Source organism: Scyliorhinus torazame, chromosome 1 (assembly GCF_047496885.1).
Source record: "Scyliorhinus torazame isolate Kashiwa2021f chromosome 1, sScyTor2.1, whole genome shotgun sequence".
In the NCBI taxonomy this organism is placed as follows: Eukaryota; Metazoa; Chordata; class Chondrichthyes; order Carcharhiniformes; family Scyliorhinidae; genus Scyliorhinus; species Scyliorhinus torazame.
Genome location: NC_092707.1, coordinates 375,866,296 through 375,882,914, shown reverse-complemented (window position 1 = coordinate 375,882,914; position 16,619 = coordinate 375,866,296). Strand labels below are relative to the sequence as shown.

The 16,619-nt window shown below is 44.3% G+C and overlaps 1 protein-coding gene across 1 annotated transcript in view; it reads left to right on the top strand.

The window, feature by feature from the left end:
- Positions 1-6,975: 6,975 nt before the first annotated feature.
- The window catches only part of ryr2a (ryanodine receptor 2a (cardiac)), a 1,117,859-nt gene continuing 1,108,215 nt past the window's right edge, over positions 6,976-16,619 (top strand). The window contains exon 1 of the mRNA XM_072511661.1: positions 6,976-7,151. Coding sequence (XP_072367762.1) covers positions 7,104-7,151 — 48 coding nt within the window. The 5' untranslated portion in view covers positions 6,976-7,103. The remainder of the gene's footprint in view (positions 7,152-16,619) is intronic.

The following is a 16,619-nucleotide window of genomic DNA, read 5'->3' as shown; positions in this document are numbered from 1 at the left end:
CATTTTCTTTTTGGATTCTGAGTATTTTACATCTCTTCCACAAAAAATTCCTGTTAATGTCAGTTCTTGAATATTGTAGGTTTGCCCTGGCTAAGCTCTGAGGGTAAACCTCTACTGTACTTTTTGTTTGAAAAAACTAAGCTACTCAGAAGATTGTACTCCTATTGGAAAAGCACTTGCTCACACTGGAGTCTGACTTAAATTGACAGGAAACAATGAGATTGGTTTGATAAGAAATGGCCCGCTGAGTTGGCTCGCTAGTTTTCCATTGAACAGGTTGAATCAGTATTTTATAAAATTCTAAAGGCTTTGAAAAAGCGGTCCAAAATTTCTGCGTCTCAAATTTAGTCTGCGTGGTATCTATCAGAGCGGCAGAACAAAACGTGGGAAACATTTTTGGTATGCAACGAAGGAGAAAATGAAGAACGGAAGAGTTTCTAGTTAGAAATATCGGTTGGAAGGCAAACTTAGAAAGGATTAAGTTACCAAACATGATGGTAGAAGAAGTCAAAGCATTAATTACAGACTCAACGACAAGAGAGAAAGGCAGGAATAAACAGTGGGCGAGGACTTCCACGGAGTGACAATCGGAGTTGGATCGCCACTCTGCTCCTCGTTTCCTACCTCGAAATCCAGCCGCACCTTTCCTGCCCGAATTTCCGGCTCAGGCCAGGGATCCAGTGCATTTGTGCCACCTTTTTAATGGGAGATGTTTCTGTTATTTGAGTTTCCCCAGAAGCTTTGTAGCTGAGAGATGATTACTTTAGGGCAACACACTGCTCCTAATCTGGGTATTTAATAGCAGCCTGCCCTTGGTGATTCTCATTGCCTCCAGAGCAACCATTGCGTGAACCATGCCTGAGATCAGGAACTCAGTAGGAGCGGGGCTTGAACTTTGAGCCCGTGCACCCACTATAATTGTACCTCTTTTGCCTCACTGTGTTTATCCCCATAGCTTTTGAGGTCCTCTGTCGCGCCTCGTGAACTATTCCCACACGAAGAGAGCTAACAGCTGAGCTGTTCCCACATGCTGCTGCCAGTTTTCAGCCAGCCACTAGGAGGTATACAAGACTGGCCTTCTGCTCTAGCAAGCTGCACTTGGTTCATTGTGACTTTCGATTCTGTTGCAAGGAATTGTTTCAGCAATGCTTCAACAAAAACACTCATGAATGTGGTAGATTGGCTAGATATTGAGTCAGATTACTGATACAACTCCTGAGAACTTTCATTGTTCTTGTGAATAATAAGGAAAGAAGCATTACATACTTTATTTAACGTGTTTCAGGTTTCCAAGAGGGCAGATAAGTCCATTGTAAAGCTATTGAGGGTAGCCGACATAGAAGCAGAAAGATTATATTTCACAGGTCTAATGAACACTCAGCACCAAAGCCCAGGCAATAATTCTTAGAGAGACATTTTATGCTCAGCACAACATGTTGAGACAGTAGGTAGAGAATGGGAGTAACTTCCTTATGTGTTTAGGAAACATGAAATACCTTCAATAAATCCATGATCTTCTTAGGTTGATTTATTTACAATACCCACTGTTAGTACGTTTTGGTTTATTTTCAGCATCATTTCATCAAGGTGTTTTGCTGAGCATTCTGATTACAAGATGTTCTCCTTGGTGTGATGTGCATCATCAATGTTCAACCTTTTAACACCTGATTTTAACAAATGTTTGAAGGGAAACAGACCTGTAAAAATTGGAGCTACAAACAGTACTGATCAGCATTTCTGAACAACTACGTTACATTTTCTCTATGCTTTCAATTTTAAAAAGCCCTTGTTTTTCTGCCCCCACTACCTCACTGTCAGGAAGTTATTTGCAGCCACCCTCATCAGCTAGTCATAGGTCAGAGGTTGCTGTAGCAGGGCATCTCATGATATCTGCCATTAATTAGATTCCCTCTGTGCCCTTCAGTTCAAATAACTTTGCTAACTAAGTTTCTGAATGTGTAAGTTGATAAATGTGCAGTGGCAGAAGCGGGACATCTGGTACCTGAGTGAACAGGGAAATCAGCAGGATATCTCCTTTAATAATTACACATAAGGATTAGGAAATAAACTGCAGAAGAACTGATATGAGGGATAAATTCAATATCAAATCAGGTACAGACAGATGAATAAAGAGTGGGAAAGAAAGACTGTATTCGGCAAGGAAGGGGGAAAAAAGAGACAGGAAGGAAAATGTAAGAAAAAATGTTAAACAGAAAATATGCATTTTTCAAGTTTAGAAAAAAACAATTCACAGGTTTGAAGAGTGAGACACCATAAAAACATAGAAAGGTTACGGCGGAGAAAGAGGTTATACACCCCATCGGGTCTATGCTGGCCAATAACTACTCATCTAAAGTAGTTTATAAAAAAGATTTTATTCAGCCATTTTCAGAAAAAACAAACTGAAGCAGAAGCAAAATTATACAACATTATAAATAACCAACACCCACTAGCCCCCCCGCGCCCCCCACACACTCTCACTTCATGGTCCTGTCCTGCCTTCCCCATTTTAATCACCTTCTCCCCCCTTCCCCACCTCTTTTGCTGACTCCTGAATCCTCCTTAAAGAAGTCAATGAACGGCTTCCACCTCCGAGCGAACACATCAACTGACCACCTCAGCACAAACTTTACCTTCTCCAGCCTCAGAAATTCTGCCAGGTCGCTCACCCACACCCCCTTTTCGGTGGTTCCATGTCCCCCCCCATCCGAGTAAGATCCGTCTCCGGGCAATTAAAATGTTGGTCTCTCTCACCCCCTGGACTACCGAATCTCCCGACACCTTGAATAACACTACCTCTGGACTCGGGAACACCTTTACACCCAACAGCTCGGACATTATGTCCGCAAACCCCTGCCAGAACCCCTTTAGCTTCGAACATGTCCATAACATGTGGATGTGATTTGCGGGCCTCCCCACACACCGCCCACACCTATCCTATAACCCCTAAAAAAACATCCTCATCCGCGCTACCGTCATATGTGCCAAGTGAAGTACTTTAAAATGAATAAGGTTTAGCCTCGCACACGACGAGGACGCATTCACCCTCCGCAGGACCTCAGCCCAAGTCCCAGTCTCCACCTCCCACCCAGCTTCTCCTTCCACTTCCGCTTTATAACCCCTACAAGGCCCCCTCCCAATCCATCAGCTCCTTGTTAACCTGCAAGCACCTAAAGCTGTTCCCCCTGGGCAGCTCATACTCCTTCTCCAGGTCCTCCAATTTTGCGAAACTGCCCCTTTCGAACAGCTCACCAATTCGCTCAATCCCTGCCTGCCGCCACCCGCGAAAGCTCGAATCCAGCACCACCCCCCGCCCTCCCGGTGGAAACCTAGGATTGCCACCGATTGTGCCCACACCAAGGCACCCTCCAGTCCCAAATGCTGTCTCCACTGCCCCCACACACTCAAAGCTAACACTACCACTGGGCTCATGCAAAACCTGGCTGGCAAGAACGGCAGAGGCGCTGTTAACAAAGCCCTCAAGCCCATCCCCCAACAAGAAGCCACCTCCATCCGGCCCCTCCCCCACTACCCATTTCCTAACCATGGCAATGTTCGCCATCCAGTAGTAGTTCATTATATTTAGAATGGCCAGGCCCCCCCCAACCCCCGCTCAAATAAAGCACTTTTGACCGCGGGGTCTTCTCCGCCCATACAATCCCAGATTTCAATGCATTAACCTTTTTAAAGAACAACTTTGGGACAATCGTCTAAAAATAATTAATTTTCAGCGGCAGGGATGCTCATTGGTTGTCATTAGCAATCAATAGTTGGGATTTTCTAGACCTGCCCACAGAGGAATTGTCATGGGCAGGACAGAAAATTTAACAAACCAGCTAGAGGTGCATTGATTTCAGGTGGGAATTTCCATTCCTGTGGCAGGCAGGACTGGAAAACCCTGGCCAATATGTTGCTTAAATGGTAATTATGCTTGTAATTACTAGTTCTATACATCTTTTGTGACTTTAGTCTGTGTTTACTGCGTAAATACACAGCTTCATGACATTCAATATGTGTCAATGGTGAGGCAGGCACCCATAGAAAAGATACAGCACACAAGGGGGCCATTTGGCCCATCGTGTCCATGCTGACCCAAAGACACCCAAGTGTGTAATCCCATTTTTCTGCACACGGCTCATAGCCTTGCAGCTTACACCATTTAAGGCACAGTTCCAGGTGCCTTTTAAAAGATTTTGGGTATTTGTCTCCACCACCAACTCAGGCAGTGAATTCCGGACACTCTCTGCGTAAAAAGGTTTTTCCTCATGCCCATTTTAATCTTTCTGTCACCCAGCTTGAATCGATGACCCCTGGTTTTGGAACTTTCTGCCAAGGGAAATGAGATGCCATGTCCAAGAAGTTAATGGCACACTCGGCAAACAGCTTAGACATCAACTTTTGTACACTAACATTTAATTACACATCTGCTCCTTGCCTGAAACTGCTGAACTATTTATGTATAAATAATGCTGAATATCATTAGCCTTACAGTTACTTTGACAGCTAATCCCAGCCCATTATCTGTCTGGGATGAAATGTTGTGTGTACAATCTCCATTGTTTTATGGTGATCATCTGTATGGCTATGATTGATCAGTAGGAGATATTGGCTGGATCAGAGGGCTTTTGGCAGATTTTTCTTTTAACCCTCAAGACTATGAGGGGTAGTTCCTTTTAACCTCCTCCAGCCCTCTAACCCTCTGTGATCTCTGTTCTCCTCCAATACTGTACATTCACATTTTTAAACTTGTTGTTAAAGTAAAAGCAAAATACTGCAGGTACTGAAATTCTGAAATAAAAGCTGGGACAACTCAGCAGGTTTTGCAGCATCTGTGGAGAGTGAAACAGAGTTAATGGGTGGGATTTTCTAGGCCCCCCCGCGGTGTGTTTCTCATCCCACCACTGTCAATGAGGTTTCCTGTTCTATGCAAGCACCACTGCCCCCAGAAATCCGCGGCGGGGATTTGCCGTCAGCAGGACTGGAAGATCCCGCCGCCGAGAACGGCCGGAAAATTCAGGCCATTGTTTTGAGTCCAATCGGACTCATTTTCGGAATTGTTATTGGCACGTTCACCATCAGCAGCCGAGACTTCAGCTGCCTAACCCTAAACTCTGGAATTCCTCGCCTAAACCGCCCTCCCTCCTTAAAACCTACTATCTCCTTTTGTGGCTCAATGTTACATTTTATTTGATAGCCACTCCTGTGAAATGACTGGGATTTTTAAACTACATTAAACGTGCTTTCTAAATATAGTTGTTGTGGCTCAGATTATTTTGTGGATTTGACCATCTGATTTTTATAGAATCCCTGTAGTGCAGAAGGAGGCCATTTGGCTCATCGAGTCTGCACTCACCCTCCGAAAGAGGCCCACTTCCCCGCCCTATGCCCTGCGCATTTCTCATGGTTAACCCACCTAATCGGCACATCTTTGGACTGTCGGAGGAAACTGGAGCACCCGGAGGAAACCCACGGGGAGAATGTGCAAACCCCACACAATCACCCAAGGCCTGAATCGAACCCGGATCCCTGGCGCTGAGAAGTAGCAGTGCTAACCATGTGCCACCATAACAAATAGGAAAAACGCCGTTGGCAGGATTCAAAACTGCATGGGGAGACCCCAACGGATTCCTAGTCCATCGCCTTAACCACTCAGCCAGAATTTAATTGACATAAATCGAAAACTCTAGTTTTACTCATGCCGTGACTATGTATCTGAAAATCAATCTCCTCCAGTCGTTCAATCCTGAAATAACTTTTGCTTTAAATACTATAGAATGATCAAATTTGAGATGAATCCAATTTGATCCTCACTCAAAGTTTGTACACTCCCAGGTTCCAGAAAGAAAGTTCATGTATGTTACCCATTATATTTGTTTTAAATGACCTTTATCTACACCTGCTTCTTTCATTATTGAACAGTAAGAAGCCTTACAACACCAGGTTAAAGTCCAACAGGTTTGTTTCGATGTCACTAGCTTTCGGAGCGCTGCTCCTTCCTCAGGTGAATGAAGAGGTATGTTCCAGAACATACCTCTTTCTGGAACATACCTCTTCATTCACCTGAGGAAGGAGCAGCGCTCCGAAAGCTAGTGACATCGAAACAAACCTGTTGGACTTTAACCTGGTGTTGTAAGATTTCTTACTGTGCTCACCGCAGTCCAACGCCAGCATCTCCACTTCATTATTGAAGTAACTTGTGATAATCATCACCTAATTGATAGCACTCTCCTCTGAGTCAGAATGTTGCCGGTTCAAGACCCACTCTCGTGGTCAAGCACAAAACCCAAGGCTGCCGCTCTAGTGCAGTACCCAAGGAGTAAATGCAGTTAAGTACTGGAAATACTCAGCAGATCTGGCAGCATCTGTGGAGAGAGAAATAGAGTTAACCTTTGGTGCGGAGTATGACATTGTCCAGGTCTGTACTTCTGCACTGAGGGTTACACTGCCAGAGGGCACAGCTTCCAGGTGGGATGCCAAACTGGGGCCCTGTCTTCCCTTTCAGATGGACGTAGAGGGCACTATCTTGAGGAAGACTAGAGCAATATTTAGTCCTCAATCACCAAGAGACAGACCACCTGCTCATTGGCACATTGCAGTTTGTGCGCGGATCTGCTGCCACCTTTCCTCCAACAGTAAAGCGCTTGGGAGGTGGGGAGAGGAGCTGACTTGTGATCCTGAAAGGCACTAGAGAAATGCAACTCGTCCCTTCCTCGTCCTCCAGCCTGGGATAATCAGAGAGAAATAGCGGTCGCGCGGATCTACAAACGTGCACGAGGAGCCATCCGGCCTCTTCCGGGGGGGGGGGGGGTGCAATTGTTTTAAATGAATGGCGCAAAGCGTTGAGAGAAGAAATCAGTGGGCTCTCGCGGGAGCGCGCGTGCGTGCACGGGGAGGCTCGTGCACGCGGGATCCCCGTTCCCGCGAGCGGGGGGAGAGAGAGAGAGACAGGCGCGCGAACGAGCGAGCGGAGGATTTTGCAGCGCTCCTGTAATCCGAGCCCATCATCCCGGGGACAGGCAGCCCAGCCCAGCCTGCAGCGCTGTCGCCTCACCTCCCCCAGCACACCTCACTCCCGCCAGCACACTTCACCCTCCCAGCGAGTCATGGCTGAGGCGGGAGAAGGAGAAGACGAAATTCAGTTCTTACGAACTGTAAGTACCCCCATTGTTTATTTTCCTTTACCCCCCCCTCCTCCTCCTCCCCCTCACCTTGACGTGTGAAATAATTGCTCTCTCCCCCCCCTCTCCCTGTACCTCATCCTCTCTGCAACCCCATCCACCAGCAGCTCCACCACGTTAAAGGGACGCGTGGATTTATTTCAGCCGCATTTTAATCAATGGGTATTAGTCCTGGCACTGCACTTATTGATGCGCTTGTCACCCAACTGCATGCTGCTAGCTGTGTGTGTGCGGCGCTCCCGGGCTGCAACCGATTCTCTCGGTAAACCGGTGGGGTGGGGGGGGAGCTCTTAAACTGTCTGCTGCAATTTCGCGGATGAGGGGGAGAAAAAAATCTCATTGGGACGATAAAGGAGGCGAGAATGAAGTTCAGGGACCTTTAAGTCTCTCCACCCCCCCCCCCCCCCGGGCCAGGACGGATTATGTGATTGTGTCAATAATTTGATCGAAGTCATTGGCAGGAGTTAGTATCGATGTATTTAATTTAATTTTCTGACGTCTTTCCCTCCACCCACGGCTGCCAAACATTGCGAGGTTAGTGGGGGGGGGGGGGGGGGGGGGGCGTGTAGTGCTGCTGGTATCCCTGCTGTCTGGTACCTGTCAGGGAGCGCGAGCTGCTTATCTGGGCTCCTGTCAGATGGACAGAGGGGGAGGTTGTCAGGTTTGGTGCTAGGAGTTGTTGCTCTGGTGAGCATGTTTCATGCTGCGGGCACGCACACACACACTGTCACATTGCTCAGCTGCCTCCACAAGCATTGCAGGGTGCCCCGTTTTGCTGTAAATATCTCGCCTTGCAAACCGGTTGCAAACGAGCAGATCCGCCCATCCAACCGGTGCTTTTGGGCTTTTTGTTGTTCTTTGATCGCCTTGCCGCCCCCCCCCCCCCCCCCCCGCACGGGCCGGTGCAGAACATCCAACGGCGACCAAAAAAAAGCAGTAGGGCAATTGTATTTTTTGATACATGCGTCCACACACACGCAATTGAAACATGTTCAGAGCTCGTGCACCCCCCCCCCCCCGGCGCATGATTTAATTAACACTGTCAGGGTGAGTGCGATTTATTCAGGTGTAAAATGCAACAAAAGATCGAGGATCAAACGCCGAGTTGTAAAGTGTTTTGCATTTCCGATCTGGGATGTGACCTGTCATGCACAACACATCTTTAAGGGTCTCCGTGCCACCTCAAGTGTTATAGGATGGACATTTACGAAGTTTCTGAAGGTTGGTTCGAATAGGGAACCTATAGCAATATGTAACCGTACATAATCCGAATGCCAACTGGTGCTACAGTGGGCTAGAAGTTTAGTGATTTGCTGTACCTATAAAGCAATGCTACCGCTGCAATGCCTGACAGCAGCGGAGCTACACAAACCCAACATCAGACACATCTGTCCCGGTGTTCTGTCAGCTAATGAAGATTTTGGCTGGGATTAATCCCTAGGTTTTCTTCACATCGGATTGCTGTTCTTGGGTGACATGACCTTGAATAAAAACATTGTGAATGAAACCTTTTTTTCCTTACAATCTGCCGTGCATGCAGCATTTAACGAGGTGCTGAGATTTAAAAAAAACGCGTAGGCAATAGAAATATCCATTGTTTTATTTGCTGTTGGCACGATTTTAACAGGTAAGGCTGGAGTCTGATTTTGGTATACACCAGCAGCCATGTATCAGCATTTAACATTACTGTCAGATTCTGCTGACCCATAAAACATGCAAATAAATGAGCACTTTGTATCCTGAAAACTTACGTGGATTCAATTCAAAGTCAGGTATCAAAATCTTACCAGTGAGCTTGCTGCTTGTTAATTCCCTCTATTAACCAAGTGTTAGAAGCTTTTCAAAATATGTAGCTATGAAGGCTGTGCACAGCTAGATCTAGGTGTATTTGGCCACCTCGTTCTCGCAATATGTCAAATCTGCAATCTCCAGTCTAGTTATGATCCTGTTATAATAACATTATGCACAATGCGAATTAACATGGAAAACATATTCTAAACTAAAAAAATGCACATACCTGATGTCTGTGGATTAATTAATAGTCATAAAGGATATAATTAATCATTATTAAGTTTTGCCCTGGGAAATGTCAGCCTGCAAAACAAATTATACTCATTCTCTTGATTTTACATTTCCACCAGTGATCTTGGAATCACACCAATGATCACATCTGCTTTTGTGTACACCATGGTGTGTATGGATCCCCTTTATTGAGCAACTAACATTTCCCACAATGTTCACCAAACAAATGTGCATGGGGTCCACTGCTGTCTTCTTCTCGGAGGCTCTTCCATGCAATGTTTCTCTGCAGACGTATTCTACTTTAAAATGGCACCATGACAAGGGTTGTAGTCCAAGATGCACATGGATAATTGAAAAAAAACGTGACTATTTGAGGCATTCCTTTTTGGTAAACTGGAGAAAGAATCAAGTATCTGAGGCATGGTGGATTACAAATATTAAACTATCGAGAAGCCCAGGGCAACTAAGATCCGTGCAGATGCAAGTGAATTGGACTGATCATTCTCTAAACTGATCATTGTTGTATTGCTTCTTTTGTTCATGTCATGGTTGCACTGAAAAGATAGATTTCCCCCTTGGGATGGAGATTGGTCTCTTCATTAAGTTTCAAAGAGGAAAGCAGGTGACCTAATGTTTTCCTCTTTATTTATGCTTGCTTTCAGGCAGTTTTAAGTGGGCAGGCACAGGAGATGGTGATGTACAGCATTGTGTGACCCGTCTGGTTTTTAAAGACACCTTGGGATATTCCGCTTCCAACATGTCAACATTCCATTCCTATTATTAGCAGTGTTAGTACGACTGAGGAAGTGGGGGTGCGGAGAGGGGACAAATTACAAAATACACAGAACGTCTTGCCTAACTAATACAATCAATCACTGTGTGACTGACTGCACTAAGTGATGAGGGAGACTTGAATCGATTTTAGAAGTTTTTCTCCCTCTGACCAACCTGTGCAGTAGTAAGAGCTCTGGCTATTTTTAAATTCCTGCTCGAGGTGATTCCCCAAGATAACACTGGGAGCCCACCATAAATACGTAAGCCAGCCTGACCCTAATGAGCATATGTCATTCTCTGACACATCATAAAGAGAAACCCCAATCACAGAGGATGATCCAAGCCAAAATGTGCAGAAAGGGACAAATATCTTTTTGTTTAAAAACTAGTAAAGATAACCGTACTTGAAAGCTCTGACAGAGATATATAAAGCACTAAAGTACACATGTTGACAGATGAAGAAGCAATTTCTTGGTGGTGGTTCAGCAATTTTGAATTAATGCCATGTTTTATAATTGTTAAGCACTTGCTGCTCCTTTGTAAGGTGCAATTTAGTATTGTTGTCATTGTCATGGGGTAAAACATCATTGTTATACTCAAGTAACAAATAAGCTTGGTATGTTATCCTCAAGAAATATGCTTGCACTTAAAGGAAGCAACACACTTATAATCCTTCTATCCAACCTTCCTTCCTTCATGTAGGCTGGCAATAGAAACTTAAAATAAATAATCTTGCAAATGTATCTCATCATGTGTTTTTGAGAATCTGCTAAGAGGAGCTGTAACAACTCCAGGCACCATCTTTGTTTTAATTTGTTGTCCCATTTTATATTTATTGTAAGTTTAATTATTGTACTGTTCCTGTCTTGCCAATTTTTTTGCTTTTGTGTGACATTTGTCCTTTTAAAAAAAACCTCTAGATTTATCCTGAAAGCAGTCACGTATTTCCCCTCCAAGTTGATCAGAGAACACGGAGAATATAATATATTCTCTAGTAAGTAATTTGCCACACTTAGCCAAGAATATGGAACTTGTAGTGTAGCTGTATTATTCAGTGAAAAGCACATTCGTGTTTTTGTTTAAACAAAATAGTTTTAATTACTTTTTAATCTTTCAATAAAATGTGGTATCTTGTATTGCAAGAGATGGAACAATTGACAAGACATTATTGGTACTGCAGTCCATTAGAAGTTGGTGTCAGTGGAGGTCAATTTGTCATGGGTGAAGCAAACTATAGATCAGTGGGAGGAAAAAATGTTCGGAAAGCTGTACAGAGCAGTGAGTGAGTGAGATAAATACTTTAAGAAAGACATGTAAATGAGGAATAATAAGAAAAAGAAGCACATGTTTACTGGAAAATAAGTGTGTAAATGTCACATCATTAATGAGTGAGAGAGAAGTTTGTTTGGCCCACCATTGGTAATATTATAAAATATATGATCATTATATTAAACTTTAAATGGCAGCGTTGCATTAAATCCCAAAATGTTGTATGACACCAATATCATGAATCGAGTACTGTGCGGCAAAATGTACACATTTTGTGTTATACTTGTGTGATAAATTGTATTGCAGTTATTAGCAGACAGCAAGCAAATATATGTACATAAATTTTTTAGCATTCAACATTTTAAATTAACACTAGCTGAAAGAAAACTGGTAGCGTATAACCTTTCTGTTGCATGCTACCATATGTCCCAGCATACAGCTGAAAACATGGATATACAAAGAAAACAGCCTACATCATATAGCAATTTTGTTAACAATAAATTATATAAATATATTAGTGCTTAGTCAATGAATTTGCAAGCTTTTTAATATTGTATTTTGTTTATTTTTTTTCTTTAACGCGTTCATTTCGTGCATCTGATAATTGCTTTTATTTTAACACCTCTCTTCTGTGTAAAATCTTCTTGTGATAAGAACTGTCTGTACGCTGCAAATGCAGTGATAAGAGTAATTTAATTGTAATCTGGCATTGCATTCCTAGAATGTACTTAAAGGACAATTTGTGCTGATAATGGACATAAATATCCTGAATGTAGATTTGTCGCTGAATTTTCTGTCAGAAGTGTCTTTATAGATTGTACTTGGAGTCAAACAAGCGGTGACTTTGATGGATCTGTGGATGTGCTTGCAGACATGTTCTGTCTCTCTTGAGGAGGAGAATGTTGGGGGAAGAGGGATTGGACTTTTGTGTCCTGTGTAAAAGATTTTGGGCGAGATTCTGTTTCTCGGCACGACCTTCTGGTCCTGCCGCTGACAATGGGATTTTCCATTGAATCCACCCCATGCCGCTGGGAAACCCATGCAGGGGTGTGCCATCGGCGGGATTAGAAGGTCCTGTCGATGTGAACAACTGGAAGATCTCCCCCTTTGACACCTGAAAGAACTTCCACTCATATTGTGCCTTTTATGACATCCCAAAAAACCTTACATGCAATGAAATATTTTTAAAGTGTAGTCACTGTTGTAATTTGGGAAATGGAGCAGCCAATTTGCACACACCATAAGTGATTATGAACCAGTAATCTGTTTAATTGATAATGGCCAGGACACCAGATGAACTCCACTGCACGTCTTCAAATGGGATCCTGAGCGGCCTTGGTTTAATATCGCATCTAAAAGATGACACCTCCAACAGTGCAACTCTCAACTGACTGAAATGTCAGTCGAGATTGTATACTCAAGTCTGTGGAGTGGGACTTAAACACACAGCCTTCTGCCTCAAGAGGCATGCGTGCTACCAACTGATTCACAGTCGACTCACTGAAATGTTGTTAAAAGGTTAATGTTAGGTTACTTTTTGCAATGGTAGCATTGTGGATAGCACAATTGCTTCACAGCTCCAGGGTCCCAGGTTCTGTTCCGGCTTGGGTCACTGTCTGTGCGGAGTCTGCACATCCTCCCCGTGTGTGCGTGGGTTTCCTCCGGGTGCTCCGGTTTCCTCCCACAGCCCAAAGATGTGCAGGTTAGGTAGATTGGCCATGATAAATTGCCCTTCGTGTCCAAAATTGCCCTTAGTGTTGGGTGGGGTTACTGGGTTTTGGGGATAGGGTGGAGGTGTTGACCTTGGGTAGGGTGCTCTTTCCAAGAGCCGGTGCAGACTCGATGGGCCGAATGGCCTCCTTCTGCACTGTAAATTCTATGAAAACTGATGTTAAATGCTATGTTTTGATAAGTATGTAAAGTAAGAGTTCCAAACTGTTGAAACCACCTCGTGTCATAAGAGGGATTATTTTATGTGCATATTATAATAGCGTTAACCATTTGAAGTGGTGCTTTAATAGGTTAAAGGAACATGGGAGCAGGAATAAGCCATTCAGCCCATCAAGCCTGCTCCACCATTCAACTAGATCATGGCCGATTTGCCCGCACTGTCCCGTGTCCCTTGATGTAATTGGTATCTAGAAATCTACCAACCTCTGCTTTGAGCATATTCAGTAAGTCAGCCTCTTCAGCCCTCTGGGGTAGAGAATTCCAAAGATTCACCACTCTCTCACTGAAACAATTCCTCCTCATCTTAGTCCTACATGACCTACATCTACGTCTGAGACTGTGGCCTCTGGTTCTCAACCCCCCCCCTCCCCCCCCCAATGCAGGGGAAACATCTTTCCTGCATCTACCCTGTAAGATCCCTCTACACTTGAAAGGGGTCACCTCTCATTCTTCTTAACTCTAGAGAACTCGATGGGCCGAATGGCCTCCTTCTGCCCTGTAAATTCTATGAACACAGTCCCACTCTCCTCAATCTTTCCTCACAGGACACTCCCGCTATCCCCGAGATTAGTCTGGCAAACCTTCATTGCACTCCCTCTCTGGCCATTATATCCTTCCTTAGGTAAAGTGACCAATACTGAACACTATGTTCTAGGTGTGGGTCTCACCAAGGCTCAATGCGACTGCAGCAAGACTGATTAATCCTGCACTCAAGTCCTCTTGCAATAAAGGCTAACATAACATTTGCCTTCCTAATTGCTTGCTGCACATGCATGTTAGCTTTCAGTGACTTATGAACAACAATACCCAGGCCCCTTTGGACATCAACACTTCCCCATCTCTCCCCATTTAAGAAATACTCTGTTTTTCCTACCAAGTGGATATCTTCACATTGTTTCACATTATATTCCACCTGCCATGTTCTTGGACACTCACGTAGCCTGTCTAAATCCCCTTGAAGCATGTTTGCAACCTCCTCACAACTCACATTCATCCCCATATCCAAATCATTGATATAGGTTGTGAATGGCTGGGGCCCAAGCACTGTTCCTTGCTATTAGATCCTCACTAGTCACAGCCTGCCAACCTAAGAATGATACATTTATCCCTACTCTCTGTTTTCTGTTAACTAATCCTCAATCCATGACAGTATATTACCCCAATCCCAAATTGCTTTACATTGTGAACCTGAATCTTCAAATCCCTCTGCTCTTTCACATCAGCCAATTTCCCAAATTTATTATATGTTTTAACCTTCTATTTACTGACACTGAATTCCATCTGCCACTATTTTGCCTGTTCCACCATCTGATCAGTATCCTCTCTTTGCTTCCTTTGATCCTCAAAATTATTTACTATGCCTTCTATGTTAGTATCATCTACAAATTTGGAAGTAATTCCGCTAGCTGCATCTTCCCAATGTTGGAGTATACTGTGAGAAGTAGTGGTTCCAGAACAGGACACCGTGGGATATCACTACCTATTTCTAACTACTGTGAAGCTGCTCCTCTGTTTACACTCTTCTAACTACTTTTAATTCAATTTCCTACCCTTCCCCTAATCCCACACCTTTCACTCTTCTCCACCAGTCTTTTGTGTTATCTCTCTTAGCCTTGTTAAAGGCTCTCAGAAAGTCCATGCACCCTGCATTCTCCTCTCTTGTTTCTTCAATAAATTCATCCTGTTTGTGAGGCATGGTATTTCTTTCTGAAATTTGTGTTGGCTGCTTCTAAATTTTGTATTAATCTCTGATGTTTAGTAAATTTCACATTTAATTAATGATTCTACACATTGCCAAAGGGGAAGTAGCTCACTGAAGGAAAGACGAGATTATCTCTTTTAGAGTGTGACCTAAATTATATCCAGAACATGTGAAATCAGTGACATAATGCAACGAGCCAATATTAGACAGCAATGCTCATACAAGCAGTAGTCAAAAACATGGAGAAATCATAGAATCATTTGGGGCAACACAGTGGCACAGTAGTTAGCACTGCTGCCTCACAGAGCCAGAGACCTGTGTTCGATCCTGACCTCAGGTGACTGTCTGTGTGGAGTTTGCACATTCTTCCTGTGCCTGGATGGGTTTCCTCGGGTGCTCCGTTTTCCTCCCACAGTCTAAACATGTACAGGTTAGGTGGATTGGCCATGTTAAATTGCCCCAAGGTGGGGTTACGGGGATAGAGTACGGGATTGGCCTAGGTCGGGTGTTCTTTCAAGGGCCGGTTCAGCCTTGATGGGCCAAATGGACTCCTTCAACACTGTAGGGATCCTGTGATTTTATTCTATGATTCTATTCTATGGAGAAATGCAGGCACGCTATAAGGAAGCGTACATTGGATGAGTCTCTTCCGCAGGTTAATTAATGAACAGATTGTAAATAAAACCAATATCCCAAGTTGACTTTTTTCATGAATTTGAGTCACATGTTAGGTGCTGGTTATTGATTAGTAAATACTACTTTGATGAACCTTGCTTGATATGACCAAAAGCTGTCTTTAATAGCCAAATGGCTTGGAACACGCTTGCTGCTCAATCCTGATGATTTGCTGTGGGAACTGGAAATATATAACACTGTTAACATCATCATCAATCTAAATCTGACTTGGGGGATCCAGATCATTACTATGCCCAAAATGAGCAGCTGCTCTGAAGATCTTTCCGTAACCAAGGAAGTTGCAACAGTTTGTACTTTTCCCCTGCTCGTGGAACATGCTTAAAAAAACCCAAACTGAGTTCATAGAGTTCTTATAGTCAAAATGTTATGTTGTAGCTATCAATTGCTGAATAATGATAGAGAAACCATTGTCACACTCTCCACGGTATTTAAAGATATTGGGCTGGATTCTCAGGCCTCATTGCTCGAGCGAGACAAGGCCGGTGATAACGGGAGAGGCGGAAAACGAGAACCACGCCGGGCGCCAAACCGTTTGCGATGCAACCAGCCCGCTCCCGTCGGCAAAATCAGGATCTCGCTGTAGTGTGGTGAGAAACCAATTGTCACCACTTAAGCCCATTTCCATACAATTAATGGACACCCATCCCATATCCATCGGCCTCCCGTGATTCAGAGGCCTCCTCAGCAAGTGGTCACGCTGGCGCCAATTAGTACTCCTTTTTAAAAACGTGAACCTGGCGGATGGGCTTCTGCGGGGAGCCGAAGAGGTGAGTAGCCATCTTCACTCACAGGCAATGAGCCCGGGGGCACTGGGCATTCTGCCCCTGTGCTCGGGGTGGGGTGGGTGGGGGTGTGTGTGTGTGTGTTGGGGGGGGTGGGGGTTGCAACCCCGATTTGGAGGTGGACCGCCATGGGAGGCTGGGGTATTGGGGGAGCGGTGAGGACTTGCGCTGGTCTGCTATGACAATCCCGATACTGTGTGAACAAAGAACAATACAGCACAGGAACAGGCCCTTCGGCCCTTAAGC